Below are 24,239 nucleotides of genomic sequence, written 5' to 3'. Positions count from 1 at the left end.
GCTGATCAAAGTTAGATTTCCTTGCTGCAAGACTTATAAGGAATCTGTAAGACATGCTATATACTACATAACAGAGTATTTCGCAAGCATATTTGACCACAGAACCCTTTTTTTCCTTGCAGAAATTCCTTGCAGCATGAATTCCTTGCAGCATGAATTTCTTGCAGAATTACTGTCCTCCCCAAAAAAGAGAGAAAAAATGATGTCACAGATTTTCAAAATGAGACTCTTTCTGCTTCAAATTTAGCTGGAGTCCCAAAGGCCTTTACGATAAAGTACAATTAGGAACAATTAATTCACTGGGGTGCTTGGGTGACTCAGTTGGGTGAGCATCTGACTTTTTTGACTCAGGTCATGATCTCACAGTTCATGAGTTTGAGCCCTGCATCAGGCTCTGCACTGACAGCATGGAGACTACTTGGGATTCTCTCTCTCCCTCTCTCTCTCTCTCTCTCTCTCTCTGCCCCTCCCTCACTCACAAGTACTCTCTCTCTCAAAATAAATAAGTAAAATTTTAAAAAAAACAACTAATTCATTGTACAATTAAGTACACTTCCATGAGCTGGAAGAAGCAAGCAGACCACTTGTGTGGGACGGGCTAAGAGACCAGGAAAGGAAAGCAGTTCATCAGGGTAGGCCTACTACCTGCCTCTGGGCTATATAGGAAAAGGTAAAAAATTCCTTTGGAGAGAATTGTCAGTGTGCTGGGACTTTCCCCTCCCTTTTCCCCACTACAAATCATTTGGTGAGCTGGATATGTGTTCTTTGGGATTTGGGAGACAAAGGAACTGAATTTTGGTATTTTGCTGGACTGAACTTTGGAAATAGCTGTGAAAATAGGTTATTATCAGATAGTGACTGAGAGAGCAGGAGAAGTGTCTGAGTTTCATCCCGGGAGAGCAGAAAGAATGAGCTGACCCGTGGGTTTTCAGCAGAGCCGGCTGTGAGAAAAACACACGTGCTTTACTTTCGCACCTTACTGTATCTAGCTTTTAGAAAACCGGCTTTGCGAGTATAAAAGCCGAGTACACAACAACGGGGTGGACACATGTGCAGTCGATCGGATTCTGTCTTAAAGGGGCTCAAAGGGTGGATAAGGCTGTTTATCTTCAGAAATGAGCAGGAGGGAGGTGGGTACCGTAGGGAGGACCCGGTGCTCAGCGCCACGCAGATGTGAGGACAGGCTTCTGCTGCACCTCTCCCGTCTTGGTGCATCCCTGGTGAGCCTCTGGGGCCCCGAAGTCTGCCCTCCTCTGTAGCAGCAGGAGGGAGGCAGTCCCCATGACATCCAACTAAAACCCTCCTCCTTCTTTATGGTGCCCAAGGCAAGCCACCAGCAGGTCTGAAACAAGCAAACTTACTACTGACTTAGCAAATGAAATGAACTATTCACTCACCTCTTCAGTGACATGGATGAGGGTCCCATCCCCCGAGCCAACGTCTGTAACGGGGGCACCGTCCACAGTATGAACTCCCTCCAGTGTGTCGTTCAGGATCTCACCAGACCCTAAGGAAGCAGGCATTCTGCAATTAACAACTGCACTTTGCAATCTTGGAAAAAAATGAAGTATCTCTTTATCTACTGACTTGAAAAAATGTCCATAATACAGGATTAAGGATTAAGAGGAAATAAAAACAAGTTGCAGAAAAACAGATGTTGAGGGGCAATTTTACACCGTGCTTTGATCATGGGTTCTGGCACCAGCTGCGGAGTGGGAACCCCGTTTTGCCACTTACTAGAAACGTGACCCGTGGCGAGTCGTTTAACCTGTGTCTCAGGATCCTCATCCACAAATCGGAAATAACAATTCCTATTTCACAAGGTTGTTCTGAAGACTATGTGCTTATAAGGATTAAATGCATTAATGCAGAAAGAGCATTGAGGACAGCCCCTCAATATAGTTAGCAATTGATAAATGTTCACTGTCAGTGGTTCTATATGGGTAAAGGGAAAAAAAAACTATATGAGTTTATTTGTGTTATTATCATTATACACATAATCATCATTATATATTTAATGCAATTATTAAATAATGTGTGTAATATACAGATACGTGTGTGTGTGTGTGTGTGCAGACATGCCACACACAGTTGGCTAACCCACAATGCTTAATATTGGTTTCCACCAGAGGATAGGAAAGGAAACTACTATCTTGGGGGATTCATACAACTCTGCACTGATTGAACTGTTAGCACAAGCACATATCTCTTTTGCAATTTAAAAAACAAATGGAGGGGCGCCTGGGTGGCTCAGTCGGTTGAGCATCCGACTTCGGCCCAGGTCATGATCTCGTGGTCCGTGGGTTCGAGCCCCGCATCGGGCTCTGTGCTGACAGCTCGGAGCCCGGAGCCTGTTTCAGGTTCTGTGTCTCCCTCTCTCTCTGACCCTCCCCTGTTCATGCTCTGTCTCTCTCTGCCTCAAAAATAAATAAACATTAAAAAATAAAAATAAAAATAAAAAACAAATGGAGTCCTAAAGCAAAGAAAAACAAATTACACTAATATGAATACACGCCTGTTATGGGCTGGGCCCCAGGCTAGTGGTCGGGGCCCCAGCCTAAGCATGTCCCACGCAGTGTCTCATTTCATTCTGCCACTAGCCTATCCGTACTACCTACAAGGACCTTCCCACCACTTGGCAGCTTCGGGGACAGAGCCAGGACAGGAATCTCACGTTTTCAGTCTCCCTACCATCTCCTCATGGCATAGATGTGCTGCTCTGATCCGCACGTTAGCACCTTATTATTATTAACCCCACTTTGCTGAAGAGGAAAAGGGTCCCACAGAAAGTAAGTGACTGGGAGGGGCCCTGAAACCAGGTCGGCCTGTCCCCATGCCAGGCCATCTGCACACACGGTGTGCTTACGCATGTCCCACGGTAAGAACTGACCTATGTATTGTCAGCACACATCACCACTCTCTCTTGTCCTCCCGGCTCTGGCCACCAGGGGGTGCTGTGCAAGCAGCAGGCCAGATCCCATGCCTTTGAGTCCCCACTCTTTGGAGGGTGGGGAATGGGGGTGCCATGGGTCAAGATGGTGTCAGAAAAGCTTAGAATAAAACTACTAGGTGGCTTTTTGCAGCCAGGGAGAGGGCTCAGGGTTCAGGCCTCTTTCTCCTCACCATCTGGGCTGTCCACCCAACCAGCAGAACACAGACACTTCAGCAAGCTCCGTGGTTTCCGTTTGGCCTTTTCTCTGCCAGTTAAGGAGACTGGCTGATCACAGGGAACAGATGAGCTGTGCTTGGACCTGCGTCCCAGTCTGCATTTGGCTCCCACCGCCTTTGCACTCACCCCTCAGTCTAGGAGAGGCCCTGGTCCCAGCCCTGAAGCCCCCCACACTTCCTTGCCCCTCCTCAGAGATCCTAATTCGGCCCAGGAGGACAACACTTGCAATTCATAAACCACTTCCACATCCCTGGCTGGGTTCAATCCTCTAATCTACCTGGGGAGGCAGGGATTAGGAACATTCCCAGGGGGCAGTTAGAGAATCCAAAGCTTGGAAGTGTTAAGCAACATGCCCCAGGCCCAACAGCAAATAGGTGGCTGAGCAGGGCTTCCGTCCAAAGTGTCTGCTCTGTCCCGACTCTTTCCACGGCTACACCCTGACTCAGTGATTGTATTATGACTTTGTTAAATAATTATACAATTTTTTTCCTAATCGGTACTGTATACCATCTCTCATCCATAGACTTCCCAATTTAGTTTTTATTTTTTAAATTGTTTTTTAATGTTTTTATTTATTTTTGAGACACAGAGAGACAGAGCATGATAGGGGGAGGGGCAGAGAGAGAGGGAGACACAGAACCCAAAGGAGGCTCCAGGCTCTGAGCTGTCAGCACAGAGCCCGAAGCGGGGCTCGAACCCACGAGCATCAAGATCATGACCTGAGCCAAAGTCAGACACTTAACTCACTGCGCCACCCAGGCGCCTCCCAATTTCATTTTTAAAGTAACGCTCATTTACTGATGGCAGAGGTAAAAGGAATAATGACACATATGACTGCAGAAGACCTGTCAAACACAGAAGTAAAAAGAGGAAAGAACAGCCACCCACAATCCTTCCACCCAGATAATGACCTATAACATTTTGTTGTATGTTATTCTAACACACACACATATACACTGCTCCACATGGCTATATCCAAGTAGATATAAATAACATATCCAAAATTAGGGTTACAGCACACATATAGTTTTGAAATCTGCTTTTTTTTCATGGAGTATACCATGAGCACGTCCCTGGGACTGAATTTTCTGCATCACCAATTTCAGGGCTGTACCTATGAATGGAATACAATATGCCCAACCAATCCCTCCTCCAGGTAGTCTGAGTGGTTTTTGGCCCTTTTTTCCTGCCCTGCATTTTGGTGCTCTGGCACGGGCAGTACCTTCAATGGAATGGCCACCCCTCTGATAAAAGGCTAAAAGCACAGACCAATCTCAGACCTTGGGACGTGTCAAGCTGCTGCCCGGGGGATCACATCAGATCTTGGGTTTTGGCCAGTGTCCTCTGCACAGCTCGTGGAATAAGAGTTAGGAGTGAGAGCCCTGGATGGGGAGCCAGGAGGCCAGCACCTCCCCCAGGGCCTGCCGCTGACCTGCTGGGCACCTGCCCCTCTCTGGCCACCAGTTTCCCACGTGAGCCACGTAGGAGTTTAGATGACTCGATCCTATCCTCTGAGAGTCAGGAGATGGTGGCCGAAGCTGGAAAGGGTGGGGATTCTGGAGTCAAGCCTGAGCACTGGGTCGGTCCCAACCCTCCCTAGTTGTGTGACTGTGAACATGTCACTTACCTTTCCAAGCATTGGTTTTCCCACCCATAAAATCCTGACCAATAATACCATCTGGGAGATGTATTATCAGGATTGGAGGTAAAGTATGTAAATACTTGGCACACAGTAGGTATTTATTATGCAGCAATAATTACTGTAAGCTTTTCTGTTGGAACTCAGTCCCTACTGGAGTCTGGGAGTTAAAAGTTCAAGTATCCAAGTTCAGGGGCGCCCAGGTGGCCCAGTCGGTTAAGCGGCCGACTTCGGCTCAGTCATGATTTCGCGGTCTGTGAGTTCGAGCCCCGCGTTGGGCTCTGTGCTGACAGCTCAGAGCCTGGAGGCTGTTTCCGATTCTGTGTCTCCCTCTCTCTGACCCTCCCCCGTTCATGCTCTGTCTCTCTCTGTCTCAAAAATAAATAAAAGTTAAAAAAAATTTAAAGTATCCAAGTTCAAACACAGCCATGCCCTTTACAAGCCAAAGAGCCTCAGCTAGGTAACCCAACCTGACTTGATCTCCCCGTCTTGTCTATAAAATGAGGATGGCTAGCATTCCCTCCTCAAAGGACAGAGGGGAAAGTTAAATGAGATGCTCTACGTTGCATACATCACCCAGGTTGGGTACACAGTAACCACTTACTAAAAGACCACTGTATATGAAGGCATATCAGGGACTTGCCTTGCTCAGGGCTGCTGTGCAGGATGACACTCAAGTTGGTGGTTTCCGGAGTCCCCTCAGGTACAGGCTCTCCGGAAAGCTCCCCATCATCAGAAGGAGTGGATGGAGTCGGAGGTGTGTTTATGGGTTCCACTTTTGCTTCTTTAAACTGAAGGGAGGAAAAATGAGACCCAAAAGGATTTACTTGGGAGGAAAGCAGAAAAAAAACAGCAGTGATTATCATTGAAGAAAATAACATACCCACAAGGTGCTGAACTAATCCAGAAAAATGGCTGGACCCGCCTGCCATGTACATAGGCAACTACTGAACCTCCCAGGGCCTGAAAAAGGTACATGCTGGGGGAATTGAGTTCTGTTCCATTTACAGAGAGGTTCTGCTCATCTTGGCTGAAGCTCCAGCACAAGGACCCTGCGCCCTAGGCCAGCACCGAGGAGGTGCCCAATAAAGCTCTGTTAGATGAGGGAATGAATGAGTAAACAAATGAATGAACCAGGCTGCACTCAGTGAGCACCATATAAATCCACTCCCAGATGTGTCCTGAACACCTAAGAACTAGAAGATGAGTGTGATTTCCTTCCAAGGAAACTTTAGGGTCTGTGTTGCTTTTCCAAAGTCAGACAGTGTCTAGACTAACCTTACCAAGTAGAGAAAAACAAACAGACAAAAGCCCCCAACAGTTGGAAACACAGAGCATCTTCAAGATCTAGATGGAAATGGTGATGGGGGGCCATGAATGTCATGATATCATCCCAAGATCCAGAATCCCTAGACCCAGCCTCATCCCTTTCTCAGTTCAAGTGGTTGAGGGCGGTGAATGGAAGGATCCTGCTGACTGGTGTTGGACCCGTGGTATGAATAAGAAAATTCAGCCACTGAGGTATTAGGGCTGATTTGTTAATGGTCACATGACTTGCCTATCCTGACTAGTAATAGAAGGTTACTTCCTTAGTGCCAAAATCCAGTGTACAAACAGTGGATCTCTGGTCCATCAGAACAAAGGGGATTCTTATGGGCACCGTAACTTGGGATTTAATGGTTCGGTTCTTACAGTCAAATCTAGGTCAAATCTCTGCTCTCCACTTACTGGCCACATTTTGTCAGGCAAGTCATGAAACTTCACTCTTCTGTAAAACGGGACAATAGTAATACTCTCAGGGTAGAAAATGCATGGAGATGCTCAGCACTGAGCCAGGCCCATAGTGTGAACCCATCTATGGCAGCTATTATCAACATCACTGGAATTTTAAATTTTGAGAAAGGACAGCACCTCAGTAGTGCTTTTCTCCGGGTGTTGGTATTAGAGGTGATTTTTTATCTGCTTTGCTCATCTGCAATTGGCAGTTTTTTCAGTAACGATTATGGACTATATATGTATTGAAAAACAAAATCTAGGTTACTGTAGTGTAAACTCTCCAGGGTAGAAGCAGGAATGGAAACCTCCAAGAAGTTGGGCGTTGAAGAATGAGGAGAATTTCAGCAGCCAGGGAAGGAGGGAGGTGCTGGGTAAGAAAGGATACAGCATCGTCAGGGCCTGGCAACCTGCGCCTGGTGAGGGTTCAAGGATTGGAGGAGGGAAGCAGGGGGCCGGAGCCAGGAGAGGCAGAGAGCGGGGAGGCCGGCCCTTTGGTGAGAAGTTTGGCCTTGGACCTGGGGCCTTCATGGGATATCAGGCTCAAGAGAAGTGTTGTGCTGTGGGGAGTTCACCCTGACACCAACTGGAGCGTGGATCTGAGGGTTGAAAGAGTTGAGGTTTAGGCCAAGAGACCGGGAGGCTGCACTACAGAGGCCCAGTGAGGCAGGACCAGGGTGGGGGGTGGCAGCAGAGAGTAGGTGCCACCGCAGGAAGGCTGTGGAGAACTCCCAAGTGGTCTTCCCCACACTTCCCCAGCTGCAGTGGTGACCCAGCAGGGTGGTAAGGGCCCTGCCCCGGGCACTTCCTCTCCTCTCCCTTCCAGGAGCATGCGGCACCCTGCAGTGCTTCTCTGATGGTGTCCTGTAGGGGACCTGAGCTTTGGGACAAGGCAGGCAGGTGGGGGTATGAGAAACAGGATAGCAAGGGAACAACGGGCTGAGTTCTGTTACTCAGGATGGCAAAGGTTCTGTTGTACGAAATCCCTGACTCCAGCCTGTCAAGCCCAAACCCTCTTTTGTCACACTCCCAAGAAGTCAGCTACAATGCCCTGTTCAAAGCAGAGCGTGACTCTGGTAAGCCGACCCTCGGTGGTTAGGGCAGCTGTCCTGCCTCCAGCAGGTGGCTGTGGTTTTCAGGGGCTAGCGTGGATGTGGAACCAGCGTGGTCTATGACACAACGGGGCTGTCGGGTGTATAGACTTCGTATTAAAAGTGTAGAGATTTGTTGGGCCTCTCTCTCAACAACAGAGTTACTCATTCCACACATATTTCCTGAGGCTCTACTGTGCGCCAGATCCTTAGGTGATCCCGGGGGATAGAGAAATGAAGAAATAAGGCAGAGCGTCTGCCCTTCAATTATTGGACTATGGGGAGACCCAGACCCAGACACAATGTGGTTGACTGTGCCACGTGGGACAGCAGAAGTGAGAGCCAAGTGCAGGAGGGAAGCTCTGATGAGGGGCTGTGGACTGGATCCTGAAGGAAAAGTAGGAATTGGCCAGGTGGGGCGGGGGAGGGGAGGGCGGGGGAAGGGCCCTCTCGGCAAGCAGACCACTGGGGCCTGGATGAAGGGATGCAATGTATAGAGTCTGGGAAACTGTGAGCATTTGGGTGTGGCTGGAAAAGAGGTCCTGGCTGTGGATCAGAATCACCTGCAGCGCTTTTACACTTTGGTGGGCCTCACTCTCCCAGAATCCGAATGTCCAGGTAGGCAGCAACTGTCCCCCCACCACGGCCCCCCCACCACCTGCCAAGACACACACGTGATTCTGATGCACAGCCAGAGCTGAGAACCGTGGGGACATTAATTCTAACTAGGCATGATAGAACTTTCCAGAAATGGAAAGGTGTGTCAACAGAAGCTGACTTAGCAGGGGGGAAGAACGGGGTAGCAGGGACTCCTGCCCTAAATGGGGAAAGAGGTGAGGAGGGCTGGCTTTTTAAGTCCCTAACTGCTTAGGCAGTCCATGATTCAGTTCGCTGGTCATGGCTTGTGTCTTGCAGGGTGGCAGATTGGAAAGGGTGAGGACAGGAAAGTGAGATTCATTCCAAGAGAGAAGCCAGAGATGGGAGGGGAACGTCTGAGAGAAGAGGGAAACTCCCTGTCCTGGGGTGGCGGGGGGGGGGGGGTGGGCATAGAGGGAGCCACAGAGCCTTTTCCAGGAGATGGTGACATTACTGACGGAGCTCTAGGATCTGGACCCAAGCTGGAGACCTGGCTCTGTCCCCCTCCAAGCCAGGCAGCCCTGGGGACAAAGCTCTTCACCCCTCTGTGCCCCAGTGCCTCCTCTGAAGAATTAATGGAAAAACACCGCCCTGCAAATGGCAAAGGAAGTGAATGCTGTGCAGGTACCTGCGAAAGGGATTCTGATACCAGGAACAGGCAAGTTAGCATCAGGGCCCACAGCCCACAGAGAATTCTGTTAAGGACTGAGGACAGCCACAGGGTTTTGGCATGCTCCGGCAGCCCCAGTCACCAGCCAGGCAGGAAGCAGGTGGTGGGAATGGGACCCCCAGGGGAACAGGGCACTCTGGCACAATAAGCCTATCAGTCAGGACTAATGACAGCCACCGCCATAAACTGAGGGCTGTCATGTGCTGAGTCCCACCCAGGTTTCACGAGGGTCATGTAACTCGCGCTAGCCTATGAAGTAGGCATGCTCCATCTCAACTGAGTGGGAAAAAGTTCCTCATTCAAGGTCAATAAACAGCAAGCGGCAGAGCTAAACCACACCTGGTGAAACTCTGGTATGCACCAGTTCTCTTAAAACCACCGGGGAGAGTGGGGTTGGGAAATCTAGGAACAAGAGTACATCAAATCACTTTTATCCGGACACTTCCTCCCAGCTGCGGTGTGCCCCCACATGCAGTACTGTGGTCCCAGGTTCTGACTTCACCACTGCATGACCCTAGCAAAGCCACCCTGTTCCCCAAGTGTCTGCTGTCAGCTCCCTTACACAGTTGTTGTAAGGATTACATTAAGTCATGTATACAAAAGCAGCAGAGCCATGGTAGGTATGGGGAAATCCTGGTTCTCTTCCGTCCCCTCTCTGTCTCTACCCCTGTTGAGAGCTGCCTGGCTCCAATGCCTCCTCTACCAGAAAGCCCTCCCTGACCAGTCCCAGTCACCACGATCATCTCATGCTCTCAAACCTCACTCCCCTTTCCTGTCCCTCTCGCAGGGCCACCATGGGTTACTGGCATCTCTGCCTGAGTTGGTCTCACTCCTACCTGTGAACAGTTGCACTGGGGGTACCACCACATCAGGCCAGAAGGCCCAAAGGACCACCACTCTGTGCCCTGCTGCATGTGCCCTGGAGATGCCAACAGGGCACCCAAGAGCCGTGGCACACAGGGTTCCAACACTGCCCAGACCAGCCACCTTCCCCACTGCCACCTAGCCCACCTTGGACCTTTGCCTCTTCCATCTCAGCTGCCCTCGCACCGGCTGTGGTCCTGGGGATAAACCTCTGCACTACTGCCCAGGCCAGAAGCACAGGGTTGTGGCCTGAACCCTGGATGGGGCATCAGGGGACCCGTGCTCTAGCTTCAGCTCTCCCCAGGTACCCAAGGGCCAGTCTCTTCCCCTGCCTGGATCTCAGTTTGCCCTGCAAAGGGTAGTTTTCCATATACCTCTCTACAGAAAGAGCACTAACAAATTACAATTCTATTCTGTCCTACCCAAACCTCTGTTCCCACAGGTCTATAATCTATAATTTATAGCCTCTGCCTTATTTCTACCTCCTTCTTTTCCTTTATCAGAGATGACTCTATAGAATGTGCCAGATTACCGGGCCTCTGTGTTCAATGACTCAGACGCTGTTGGCTGTTTTCATTAAAAATGGGCTCCCGCTGTCTCCACAGTCTGACTCAGTGCTTTCAAAACCACTTCCTTGTCTAGGCCACAGGGTGGATTCCCAGGAGGGAGGAGGCCCCAACCACTGGGAGGATGGCTGCCTTTCCCATGGGGCCAGACGGGAGCTCCTGAAAAGACTCTACATCTCACAGGAGTGGCAGCCCTGACTTCTTTCTCATAGCCCAGTGCCTGGAGCAAATGCTACATCATCTCCCATTCAGGGCCACTTCCCCATGCCAGACACTGGGTTGAGACCCGGCCCTGCACTGCATCATCTGGCCTTCACATCAACCCCAGGAGCTAGGACTCTGATTATTACTCTATGGAAGAGGAGCTGAGGCTCAGAGAGGTTGAATGTGTTTGCTAAATTCACAGAGCTTGGAGGCAGTAGGACACAATATCTGCCTTTGGACAGTCCTCTTGTGGCCACAGCACAAGGTGGCCGGGAGACAACTGGCATTCCAGTGCACTGGAGATCTGGCAAAATGCCCTCGGCCAGGACTTTCCCAACCTGCCCAGATGAGCCGACAATGGAAGTCACAGATCTAAGAACAGAGATGTCAGACCTAAGGCTCTGGGCACTCAGCCTCTAAAAGCTGACAGAGAAGGTATGGCTTACCAGCCAGTACTCACCGGGGCTTGAGTGTAGGTGACAGCTTCTAAGATCTCGGCCACTCCCTCTGTCTCCTGAAGCCCGCTGGTCTCTCCCGACCCCTGTATGGAGATAAAACATGCCGGGCACAGGGGGAGCAGTTGACAAGTGGGAAAGTCACATAAGATGACTCCTTTGGAGAAACCCTGTGTGTGTGTGTGTGTGTGTGTGTGTGTGTGTGTGTGTGTGTGCGCGCGCATAAGAGGGAAAAAGAGAAAGAGTGGAACTGAGAGAGAATGTGTACAGTGCACAGGCTTGGCTCTTTTTGCTGTTCCTTCCACATTTTATTGCTCACGCAAACAAAAAGCTACAATCAATGGACAGTCTCTAACATACCTACTTTGGTTTTGTCCAGGTCCCTTCAATCCCTGCCAAAGGCCCTCCCACTTGCGTGGCTGTCACCAGAATCACCGAATTACACAGTGGAGAACAGTAACAGTTAGAGAATGTCTTCCTGTTGCTACCTCTTCTTCCTAATTAGCCTTCTAATGTCAGCCAAAGGGCCTGGGGGCCATCATTTTGTAAATAATGCCTTATTCTTGGACTCTGGGGTTGCTTCTACTTTTCCAGTACTCACAGCACTGCAGAAAAAGGAATGAATATACATAAGGTTTCCCTGCTCCCGGCTTTATCTGAATGTCAGGCCAGGATCGTGGCCTCAGGGAGTGCAGACATTCTTACAGAGCCAAATTCTACCTCCAAAGGGCTTTTCTGCTTTGTTTCTAAATGAATGAAATCAACTTATGCTTTGCTTTGGGGTTGACAGCACCCAAAGTTCTAAGAATGCTTTGTTTGCCTCTGACTTTTTGCAGCAGGCTATGGCTTCTGCCTGAAATGCCTTTTCTTCTTCATCTGGCTAACACTCCCTTGTCATTGGCCAGGCATCAGCACCCCCCTCACCTAGTCTGGTTCCTCTTCTTTCACCTTTGTGCCCCCACCCCCACCCAAGCCAGAGAACCTGGGTTTGAGGACCTCCCCAGTGTTCCAGTCACCCTCAGCTTTGTCACTGCATTGGAGCGTGTAAGTGTGTGTGAGCAGCTGGAGGACAGAGACAGGTGCCAGTGTATCCCTTTATGTCCAGCACCCCCAGGACTGTCACCTAGCAGGGACAGGTGGGGGGGGGAGGGCAAAGGGGGAGGGAAAAGGGGGAGGGACAGAAGGGAAGGGGGGAGGAGCGGAAGGGCCCATCTTTTTTCCCTGCCTACCATATTCCACCCCCAACTTAGGAACTGATTCATTTGCCAGGCACAAAAGCTAAATTTAGGTTCGTTTTTATAGGAATTTACACTCATGTCTTAGAGTTTTAACTTTGATTTTAGAATCCTGACACCCTTTCCTGGCAGGAAGTCTGGAAACCAGGCCACTGACTGCCACAGCCATAGAAGAGCCTAACACCTTACAAGAAACACAATCTCCCCTCCCCCAACAAATAAGATAGCTGAAGCACTTTAAAAAAAAAAAAAAAGCCAAAAAGCCCAAAATAGGACTTGAGGCAGCGCTTGACAAGTTGAGAGATTTTAGAGACTCCATGACGTTGGGGAAGAGGAATTGCCTGGGCACCCAACCCTCCCTGGCCAACTGGCTGCTGGGGGTGGGGGCTCACCGAGGACTCATCGGCTTCACACAGCTCCTCAGGGGTCCTGGGGTCCGGGTGGACAGTGAGCTGCTGTATGGAGCCCTGGGGAAAAGCAGAGGGTCAGAAGCCACCACTTGCACATCTACAGCGTGACCGCTAGTGGGAAACACGATTGTTCTGTAACGGAGAAGACCAAGGGGAAGGACGGGTGCGAGAATGTGCTGCCTGTGGCCGTGACAGTGGAGCCACCACTTGGCCCACTCTCATTTAGGGGGACTCTCCCTGGGCCAATGTAATATGAGCTCCACTACCTGGGGAGGCCCCTGGGGAGTACTGGGTTCCAAGCACGGACTGCCACAGCAGCCTCCTAACTGGCCCCAGGTCCCCAACCTGTCCGTGGCAGGCCCTAAGATGCACGTCTCCCCACTCCCAGAGTGTCTCTCCCCTGGAGCTTGAAGCTTCTTTGCTGGAAGGCCTCCTGGGAAGAAGAGTGGCCGGCCAGCCTCCTGCCTCCACTCCTGCCCCCTCTCTCCACACCTGACAGTTCATTCTCCATGAGGCTTCCAAAGTCAGTGTTGAAAAATTGTAATTGGGTTTTAGCTTCTTAAGATTCACTCACTGTGTCCCCATGTACTGCAAATATACCTGAGCTCTGCCACATGGTACCGTCCTGTACCAGTTAGGTGAGGTATCAGAAGCATGGGTGCTGACTAAATGCGTGACTACGATAACATAGGGATCTTCTTTAGAATGGCTTATTCATAAAAGCCCATTTTGACAGGAAAGTCAATTTTCTGCTATTTTTTCAGGGCACATTGTCTAAAAGGTGAGAGAGAAATGACCTGTCACTCTGGCATTCTAGCTTACTCCACCTTTGCAGAAATTACTTCAATGTAACCGCTGCCCCTCTCCAAAGGAAAAGTCACTGAAGGAATAATAAGCCTTCCTCTTTTTCTAATGCCTTAAAAATGCACAAAGAGGGCACTTGGGTGGCTCAGTCAGTTAAGCATCCCACTTCAGCTCAGATTACGATCTCATTGTTAGCGGGTTTGAGCCCCACATCGGGCTCTGTGCTGACGGCTCAGAGCCTGGAGCCTGCTTCAGCTTCTGTGTCTCCCTTTCTCTCTGCCCCTCCCCTGCTCATGCTGTCTCTCTCTCTCTCTCTCTCTCAAAAATAAAATAAATACACATTTTTTAAAAATGCACAAAGAGCTTCCACTCAGGCTATCCCACTTAAATCTACAACTCCACGGTGTAGGTCTTCTTATCCTAGTGTACACATAAGAAAACCCAGAGAATCCACACTCTGAAGTCATCGGGCTAAATTGGAAACTTAGCACCGGAATCTAGGTTTGGGGTTCCAGGACTAGGACTCTCCACACCACCCACACACGCCTCCTTGAGGCTGTAAGGATAAGACAATAACGAGGGGGTGCCTGGGTGGCTCAGCTGGTTAAGCGTCAGACTCTATCTCCACACAGGTCATGATCTCTTAGTTTCGTGAGTTCCAGCCCCACATCAGGCTCTGCGCTCGACAGTGCAGGGTCTGCTTGCGATTCTCTCTCTCCACTCTCTCTGCCCCTCCATTTGCGATCTCTCTCTCTCTCTCTCTCTCTCTCTCTCTCTCTCAAAATAAATAAACATTAACAAATATTTTTAAAAATAATTAACAGGAATAGTTGCTTATGTTTATCGCGTGGTATCCACTGGCCTCCCTGATCTGCGAGGCTTGGACTCACGGTGAATCTCTCCAGCCCCGTGGCTCCTGCATTGCCCACAAAGATTCCCGCGCTGGGCTCGAAAGCCAAGGCCCGGGAGGACCGCTGGAAGGAGACGTGGCTGTGCTCCTCACAGTCCATGAAGAGGGTCACTTCCTCGCCCTGGACAATCACTGCAAAGCGATTCCACCTGTGGGTCATCACGGGCACTAGGAAGGCAGCAGCCTCGTGGGACACGTGGGAGCCTGGCTCTGTGTAGTAGAGGATGATCCGCTGGCGGCCATCCTCCACACCCGAGAGCCGCAGGCCCAGGTAGATGACCTTCTGGAAGGCATCCGTGATAGCAAAGAGCACACCGCCTGTGGCGCTGCTGGGCTTCACCGTGACGGTGATGGCAAAGTCCCTGAAGAAGGTGGGAGGGATGAGGGTCCTGGCCGGGCGGCCGACGTTGGCACCAGGCCCGAAGCTGTAGGCTGGGAAGCCACCATAGCCCGTGACAAAGGACACGGATGAGGGCAGGGGGACACCGATGAGCTCCGTGAGGTCCAGGTGGCCCGGAGAAACCGATTCTGCAGGGAAGGAGACAGAGGCCATGCCTTACACATATATTCTACCATGCTTGGAAATGAAATAAAAACTCACGAGTGAAATGGGATTCCTCGGAACCCCACGGTAGTGCCTTAATTACTGGCTTTCAAACTTTTTTTTGACAATGACCCACAATAAGAAATGCATTTACATTGCAACACAATATTCCCCCTTCAATAGACATATACCTGTAACACTGAAACCAATGTTTCAGAAAATATTATTTTTTAAATTTTTTTAATGTTTATTTATTTTTGAGACAGAGAGAGACAGAGCATGAATGGGGGAGGGTCAGAGGGAGAGGGAGACACAGAATCTGAAGCAGGCTCCAGGCTCTGAGCTGTCAGCACAGAGCCCAACACAGGGCTCGAACTCACGGACCGCGAGATCATGACCTGAGCCAAAGTCAGAAGCTCAACTGACTGAGCCGCTCAGGCGCCCCAATATTATTTATTTTTAATACCCACCAGGCACTCTGATATTTTCCTCTGTTTCAGAATTCTTCTTTTATTTTCTTAAAAGCATGCTGGCAACGACTCACTACATTGATTTCATTAACCACTAAAAGGTCCTGACCTACAGTTTGGAAACCTTTGAAAAATATCTTCTAGAATATTCCTAGAATATATGATGTTCTCCCATCGACTCAAAGACTGTTCCTCATTTCTTTCTATAAAACTGGGTAAGTTTGTTTTGTTTGTTTAGAATGAGGTCTACTGTTGAAGTGTCCCAGGGTGTGGGGGACAAGTAGGGACAAAGCGAAGGGTTCCCAGACCTCAGGGCAATGAAATTCACATCATCATCATCATCATCATCATCACCATCATTATCGTGGACATTCCCTGAGCTCTCATTCTGTGCCCGACCCTGCTCTGAACTCTTCACACACATCAGTTCATTTAATCCTCATGACAACTCTGGGAGGGTAGGCGCTGTTAACCTCATTTTACTTCCAAGAGAAGTGAAGAAATTTGCCCAAGGTAAGTTCCCTCAGGGTTCAAAGCCAGGGCAACTGACCCCAGAGTCTGAGCTCTTACTGATACCGCAGGGCTGCACTGTGGCGGCCTGGAAAGGCCCCCGGGCTCAGGAGCCTTGGTGCACTGGGAGCAGACTCTGGTTTGGCTTGAAGGGATGTGCACCCGCTCCCGAGGGGATACCCACCATGCCAGCAGTGTGACAGGAAGGCAGGTCTCAGGGACTGGTGGACAGGACCCCTGCAGGCAGGACAATGGACATGCAGAACTCTATGGCCTCAGAAGTGAAGCCAGATCCTGAGGATTCAGCCCCATGAGGAGGTCTGGAGTGAGGGAGGGTCAGAGTGGAGCAGGGTCCTTCCCCAGAGACCAAGGGGCAAAGCAGACACCTGGTGACTGCCTGGGCTACGGCCAAAAGCCAGAGGATCCTGAGAGCCTGAGTGACCATGGGGGACTTGGGTTTGTGTCCAGAGAAGACCCAAGCCACTCAAGGGCGCCATGAGTAAAGCCCTGTCTGATGAATCAAGCCTGCCTTTCAGTTTACACCTTGCCCCTGTCTGGACAACTAACCAGCTGTGTGACCTTGGGTGAGTCATTTCACTGCTCCAAGACTGGGTCTCCTTCAACGATATGGGCCCCACGAAAATGATGAAATAACACCATCCATGTAACCCTGGTAAATAGGGTGGCAATGCATTGAACATTCACTACTCTTTCCTTTTATTACATCCACTCAGCAAGCCCGAGTTATTGCCCCCACTGTGCTGACAGGGAGAAAAGGAGGCCAAGATGGGGCGGGGGGGGGGGTGGCCTGGACACCCTGTCTCTGTGCCCCTGAACTCCCCATACCGAATATAAAAACGACCGGGTTTTTCATACGGGATTTTACTTAGTCCTCACTGCAGCCCCAGGGACTGCCAGTCTCCCACCCTACAGATGAAGAACCCAGGCTTGGGAAGACGGAATGACTCCCTGAGTTACACAGTAAAAGTGGCAGGTGTTTTCAAGCCGTGACTGGTCTGACCTCAGGTTGGTTCACTGCCCAGTCTCATAAGCTGGGTGGGGGGGTGGGGGGTGGGGGGGGGCGGTGCTCCATCCCAGGGGCCTGTGGGTAGCCCAACCTAATTGGCCTGCCATGCCAATGACCCTTTAGCAGCATGACGGTGCAACTGAAGCTCTGGGTGATCGAGGAAAACCCAAACCTCCCTGGAGGATGGGAGAGAAAGAGATGCCCTGACTCCAGTGCCCCACCCCCCAGCACCCCCAGAGAAGGCCGCACAAAGTCAGCAGCTAGCCTGCGTGTGTGTGCGCGTGGGTCACAAAATTATTATGGAATAGTTAGGACATACCAAAAAAGTGTAAATAATAATATGAGACACATATTAAATGTTAAAATGGTTAATTTTGTGCCTTTATGTCTCGCCATCATTTTATTTATTATTTATTGATTTGTTGATTTTTAATTTACATCGAAGTTAGTTAGCATAGAGTGCAATAATGATTTCAGGAGTAGATTCCAGTGATTCATCCCGTCTGTATAACACCCACTGCTCATCCCCACAAGTGTCTTCCTTAATGCCCCTTTCCCATTTAGCCCACCCCCCCACCACAGTCCCTCCAGTAACCCTCTGTTTGTTCTCTTAGGTTTTGTCCCCCTCCCTGTTTTTATATGATTTTTGCTTCCCTTCCCTTGTGTTCACCTTTTCTGTGTCTTGAAGTCCTCATATGAGTGAAGTCATATATTTGTATTTCTCTGACTGACTTACTTCGCTTAGCATAATCCCCTCCAGTTCCACCCACATGGTTGCAAATGTCTTGCCATCATTTCAAAAGGGAGTAACTGTATGCGAGGACTGAAGGAAATAGCATGAGGTGCTGGCACATGCTCAATCAATGGTGGGAATTATCACCCTCATCATCATCATCGTCATCATCATTGACTTTCAGGTTCAGAAAGGAATCTCAGAGGTCCCCCAATATGATCCCTACCTGAGATGTGTGAACCCCACGCTGTCCAAGATGGCAGCCATTACAAGTGTGGCTGTTCGGCACCTGAAATACAGGTCATCGCAACTGACCTGTGCCGTCAGTGTAATGTACAAACTAGATTTCAAAGACTTAGTTTGGAAAAAAGTCTTAGGAAAAATATCTCATGAATAACGTGTATATTGATTACATGTTGAAATGACAATTAGGGGAAGGACTGGGTTGAACAGAATACATTATTAAAACAATTTCTGAGGAATATTATGAGGAACAGGCATGGGTCCACCACTCTGCTTAAGAAAGGACTGATTCAGGGGCACCAGGGTGGTTCAATCAGTTAGGGGGCCGACTTTCGGCTCAGGTCATGATCTCACGGCTCGTGGGTTCAAGCCCCACATCAGGCGCTGTGCTGACACCTCAGAGCCCAGAGCCTGCTTTGGGTTCTGTGTCTCCCTCTCTCTCTGCCTCTTGCCTGCTCACATTCTGTCTCTCTCTCTCAAAAACGAATAAACGTTAAAAAAGGGGGGGGGGGGATAAAGTATTGGTTCAGCAGAAGCTCTCACCACTCTCCAATCCTATCCCGCTGGCCATGCCCCAAAGACAGCCTCTCTGAGGGATGTGGTGTGTATACTCCCATGCATGTCTTTGTATGTTTACGATGTGAGCATGCATGTGTCTGTGACAGAATGCAGAACCACTGTGCGCATCTCTAAACCTCATGTCAGTGTTGGTATGCTGCACGTATGCCTTCTGACACCTTTTTCCCCATGAAAAATTGTTATTTTTTTAAATGTTTCATTTATTTATTTTGAGGAGGAGAGGGGCAGAGAGACGGGGGTGGGGATGGGGAGAGAATCCCAAGCAGGCTCCACGCTGTTCCACGCTGTCAACAGAGAGCCCAATGAGGAGCTCAATCTCACAAGCCGTTAGATCATGACCTGAGCCAGCATCAAGAGTTGGATGCTTAACCAACTGAACCATCCAGGTGCCCCTCAGCATTGTATTTTTAAGACTGATCTGTGTTGATGCAGGAGGCTCTGGATCTCATATTTTCACAACAGCACTCTATGATATAAACAAGCCACACAGAGTGGCTCACTTTTCTGCTGATGGAAAGGGAGATTTTCATCACTCTTCAAAACACTTACTGCTATGTACTTCCTTCCACACATCTCCTCGTGCTCACCTGTGCAGGCAATTCCACCCGAATCATTGGGTGACATGGGGATGTACACCTGCAACTTCACTGAACGCTGCTAAAATGTCCTCTGAAGTTCTCTGAAGTGCTACTTTTTAAAATTAGGACATAAGTGACACATATAACACTGTGTAAGCTTAAGACATATAATGTGTTGATTTCATACATTTAAACGTTGCAACATATACATACGTGTATATATAGGTATATCTATTAGCTTTAGCTAAAACCTCCATTAACATCACATAACTGTCGTGTGTGTGGCGAGAACATTTAAGATGCCACTGTGCCGTCTGACATGCCCACCAGCAGCGTATTCTTACCAACATTTAGGGGAGGCAGGGAGATGCGATATGGGAGCAGTCTGTGGGGCTTTTCAGCTCTAGCAATAATGTTTACTTCCTAAACTAAGCAATATTCAAAAGAAGTATTCATTGTAGTAATCTTTGTGGACCACGTCTTGGAAAATATTTCACAACATTTTAGTGAAAACAATGACCCGTCCTTAACAAAAGAGCAAATGTGATCATGTTGGTGCCCTGCCGAGAGTCTACTATGGCCACCCAGGGCCCTCAGCGTGAGAATCAGGCTGCTGCCTCCTGGTTCCAGAAGGCTCTGCGGTCTGGATGCAGCCACGCTCCCTACTCCCCAGCATGCCCTGACACAGGCCCTGGAGGGCCCCGCACTGCTGCGGGTCCTCCCCTCCACAGCAAGTGCCTCTCCCTCGGCCACCCACACCACCTCACCCCCGTCAGCTCTTCTGCCAGGAGAACTCTTTCTCATCCTGCAAGACCCAGCCCTGGCCTCACCTCCCCGGAAATCCCTTGTCTCACCTCCTGCACCCACACCCTCCCCCTCCCCTCTGGAAGTTGCATTAGAAGCCCTCTCAACACACACTGGGGTCCCCCATCATAGTTCTCAACACACTGCCTGTCACTGTGGGGTCACTTGTCTCTCCCCATCAGACAGTGAGGACAAGGACCACGCCATCCATCTCTGTGTTCCCAGTATCCAGCCTAATTCTGATGAGTGAATGAATGAACGAATGAATGAACAAATAAATGACTGCATGACTAAAATCAAACCCCTCATTTAAAAAAGGTGAAACTGGGGTTAAAAGAGGGAACAGATTGTTGGCTACGAACTCAGATCTGATCCTCAATCCAAGGCTTTTCCTCTCCAGTTTGCAACTTGCATTAAAACAGGAATTAATTTTAAGTAGGAGAAACCCCAGAAGGCGTAAATGAAAAGGCTGATAAATCTGGTTAAATTTAACTGCACAGAAATTCTTAAAGTTCTGCACAGGGAAAAAAAAAAAATCCCACAATGTCAAATAAAATCTCAAACCGGACAAAAATATTTGCCACATATGCCACAGACAACAAACTAGTTACCTAATACACAAAACAGATGAATCCACAGGAGAGCCACAACCAAGTGGAAAGATGGGAAAAGAATAGGAAATTCTTGCCACCGTAAAAAAAAGAAAGGAAAAAAGAAAATGGCTCTTCAACCTCTGAGAAGACACTCACGCTCGTTCAGAATGAGAGAAATACAAGTTAAGGCTACGCAGAGACACCATTTTCCCTCTCAGACTGGCAAACATCAGAATGTCAGAACACTGAGTCGGCAAGGGTGCAAGGAACGGGCCATCCCCACCTCTCTACCCTCGATGGGCCGTTGGGCCCATCAATGCGTATGATGTCTGTGGGAGGCGCTCTGGCAATATTCATCAAAATGAAAAGTAAACATGTACTCCTTGATCCAGAAGTTATACTTCTATGGATTTTTTTTTAACGGATGAAGTTCCGTATGTGAAATAGAAAGCACGTACAAGAACGTTCATGGCAGCATTGTTTAAAATGTATCTAATTGTCCATCTTTGGTGGCATCACCAGTTTTGATACACCATGCAGCCTTTGAAAAGGGTGATTCCTTAGGTACCAATACAAAATAATCAACAAGATGTATTAAGTAAAAACAGACCCCCAAAAAGGGGTGCAGAACAGAATCACTATCAGTTGGAAATGCATACATTAATACATATTTCCCATACAAATATATATATTTTAAAATATATATTAGAATATCTCTAGAAGGATACAGAAGAAACTAGGACCAGAGACTGTCTCTAGGGAGGGGAGGTGGTGGGTGGGGAATAAGAACACACTTTCTTTTCTCTCGATACTCTTTTGTACTTTTTGAAATTTTATACCATATACATGGTGTGAAAAAGACATTTGCATATTGTAAAGGCATTAACTCCTTCCATCCCCTTTTAGAAACTATAAAACCTTTTCTTCTTGCTTTTCCTCCCTCAGATACAGCCTGTCTTTGTACCGAAAGAAAGGGGGAAGGGAAAGAGTGAAAAGAAAAGACGTAGAAATGAAAGCAAACACCCCACTGAGATTTCTTTTCTCCCCTCCACGGTTTAAAGATAAAAACAAAACAAAACCAAATGCACCCTGCTGACAGCCGTGCTTTCTTCTTCCCTGACCCAGTGTAAAGCTCTTCCTCCTGTTCTAATCTCCCCCCTACTGAGAAGAAGAGAAACCCCTTTCTGGTGGGATGGTCCAGGTTTGGACAATGTGTCCTTCCACAGGGAGTAAATGGGCCAGAGCCGCTCATCCAGTCACTGGCTTGTTTCCAAATGGTGTCCTGAGGGTTTCAGGGACAGGTGGGGGTTCAGGGGACCTGGAGGCAGAGGCAGAGAGGCCAGGAAGCCTGTTTCAACCAGCCCAGCGCTGCCATGGCTGGTACAGCCCAGGCTTCCACGTGGCCACTCTGGAAATTCTTTAGTCCCCAAAGAATCCTGCTTTAAAAAAAAAAAATATCACAAATCCATCCAACCTCCTTGCTTTATAAACAGGAAAATGGATGGTCAGGTAGGGAGCTCCATGACTATGAGCCACAGCCAGGAAGTAGCAGATGAGCAGCGAGCAAGGATGGACAGAGGGGAGGTGTGATTCTGCCCCACTGCCCCAGCCCCTTCCGGGCCCAGGCGGTTGGTTGGCCAGCTGGAGAGTGGGCAGAGGAAGCCACCTGCAGAGGAGAGTTCCTGGCATTGGACAGAGCTGGGTTCAGATCCAGCCTTTGCCATTTACCAAGTGGGCAGCCTCTGGGTGGATGACTTAGCGGAGATGTGGGGACATTCAGCCATTCTCACACGTGGGGATCCAACAAAACGAAGGGTGGGAGTTGCAAATGCTCAGTAGCAACCAGGGATTCTATTTGATTTGAAAGGTATAAGCTTAGCCAAAAGCGAAGTGTGCAATGGGAACCCTTCCTAATCGCCCCTGCCCTCCTGCTGCCCAGGTCCCAGCTGCGTGAGGGAAGACAAGTGTGCAGGGGCCTGGCGACAGGCCTTGTTTCCACTGGGTTGGCCACAGAGAGAGCCAAGCTACAATCTACAGGAAGCCCGAGTCAGTCCAGCTCTGCTCTCAGCAACCCCAACCTCCCTCCAAACACAGCGTCCCACAGCATGGTGTGGTGGGGAGCGACCCCTGGCCTAGAATGACCCATGCTCAGGGCTGCGCTGGGCCTGCTGGCTCATTTTTCCTTGGCTTCGGCGGGAGGGCCACCTGCTCTGGTGGCCACCAGGGAGGGGAGAGAGAAGCCAGGGAGCCAAGACAAACAGGCCCAGCAACTTGGTCCACAGGCTTGTCCTGGGATGGCTCTGTGCTGGGCGGGAAGCGGGGAGGGCGTGGGGATCACAGCTGGTGGGAAGACATCCCGCCATCCTGGGGGCTCAAGTTCAGAGGGGGCAGTGCGAAGGGAGGTGGCGGTGTGGGGGAGGGAGGAGCCGATCCTGGAACTCTCTGGCCTCAGGAGCTTCGGGCCCTGGGTGGGAGGGGGCCGCACTTCTCCACAGATAATAACACCTATCTCATAAAACAGCCGTGTCACTTGAGTGAACTAACACACCTAAAATGTTTAGCACCCAGGAAGTGCCAGGTTCAGAGTCCGAGGCCCTGGTTAAGGTCAGTGACATGAGGCTGAGGCTCCACATCTAACAAGGACCTCACTGCTCCTTCATCTCCTGGAGACCCACACGCTGCCTCATTTCCATGGGGTTAGGTCTATGGGCCCAGGAAGCCCTCTGGGCACAGACACGGCCCAGGTGGGGGAGGCAGGACTCATAAGTTGAGTGCCAGCTCTGCCACTGACTCCACCTGTGCTCTCCTGGGCAAGCTGTTCTCCCTCCTGACCGCCGTTTTCCCATGTGCACTTCGAGGAGTTAGACAAGAGGAGATCTCAGAGCCGGAGCCGTTCTGACGTATTCTAGGTATCTTCACTGCCTTCAAAATACCTCCTGGGGCTGATTCCGGCTTCAGTCTTGATCTCTCCCTTCATCAATGCATAGGGATAGCTTCATCTCCAATGGTGGTTTTTCAACACACTTTTCCAATTCATGAATTGATAACACTTATAAAGCCCCCAATTTCTGCCTGTGTGCCATGGGGGATACGACACTGAATCTAGAGTGCAGGTGCCCAAGAAGCTCATGATCTAGGGGTCTTGGTTAGCAGTCACCTATTCATGCTACTTACAAGCCCAAAGCCTTCAATGGCTCCCCAGTGCCTTCAAGATCAAGTCAAAATTACACTGAAGAGAACCTTGGCTGCATTTCTTCATTGTCTCTTCCCCTCTCTCCGTCTCTGCTTATGCTGTTCCTTCTAGTTCCCATCTTCTCACAGCTGAGTCGTCCAAGCTTGCTCAGCTGCACTCCAAGACACCAAGCCCTACTCTCACCCTATACACAGAGCCACACGCATCAATCCCTCCTCTAAATACTCAAATCAGGGCATACAGCAGGCAGGCAATGCCGTGGCCTGATGAAAGGGCAAAGACAGATGCACAGGGGCCTCTCTCTCCTCCAGTCTTTGGGTCAGGCTCCTGAGAACAGCTCTGGGCAGCCCCTCCCAAGGGCACAAGGAGGAGGGATCAGAAAGCTTTAGAGATGGACCAGGCAGAGGAAAATCTGAACAGTCACTGCAGGGTGCAACTTTCCTCCCAGGGGTCCAAAGCCGGTTTCCATGGAAACCAGGGCAGATTCCTAGCAATGAAGAAACAAACAGGGCAGGGTTCAGGTTTTCCTTCCACACAGA

General features: G+C 49.6%; 1 protein-coding gene across 3 annotated transcripts in view; it reads right to left on the bottom strand.

The window, feature by feature from the left end:
• The window catches only part of COL15A1 (collagen type XV alpha 1 chain), a 108,249-nt gene that overhangs the window by 55,331 nt on the left and 28,679 nt on the right, over positions 1–24,239 (bottom strand). For all 3 annotated transcript variants that reach the window (XM_045043847.1, XM_045043848.1, XM_006939312.3), the window contains exons 3-7: positions 14,407–14,954; positions 12,695–12,769; positions 11,073–11,153; positions 5,452–5,599; positions 1,398–1,507 (exon numbers count right to left, since the gene is read on the bottom strand). In XM_045043847.1, coding sequence (XP_044899782.1) covers positions 1,398–1,507; positions 5,452–5,599; positions 11,073–11,153; positions 12,695–12,769; positions 14,407–14,954 — 962 coding nt within the window. The remainder of the gene's footprint in view (positions 1–1,397; positions 1,508–5,451; positions 5,600–11,072; positions 11,154–12,694; positions 12,770–14,406; positions 14,955–24,239) is intronic.

The sequence above is a fragment of the Felis catus genome, chromosome D4 (assembly GCF_018350175.1).
Source record: "Felis catus isolate Fca126 chromosome D4, F.catus_Fca126_mat1.0, whole genome shotgun sequence".
Lineage (NCBI taxonomy): Eukaryota > Metazoa > Chordata > Mammalia > Carnivora > Felidae > Felis > Felis catus.
Note: the sequence above shows the minus strand (reverse complement) of the source record. Positions and strands in the feature narration are given on the sequence as shown.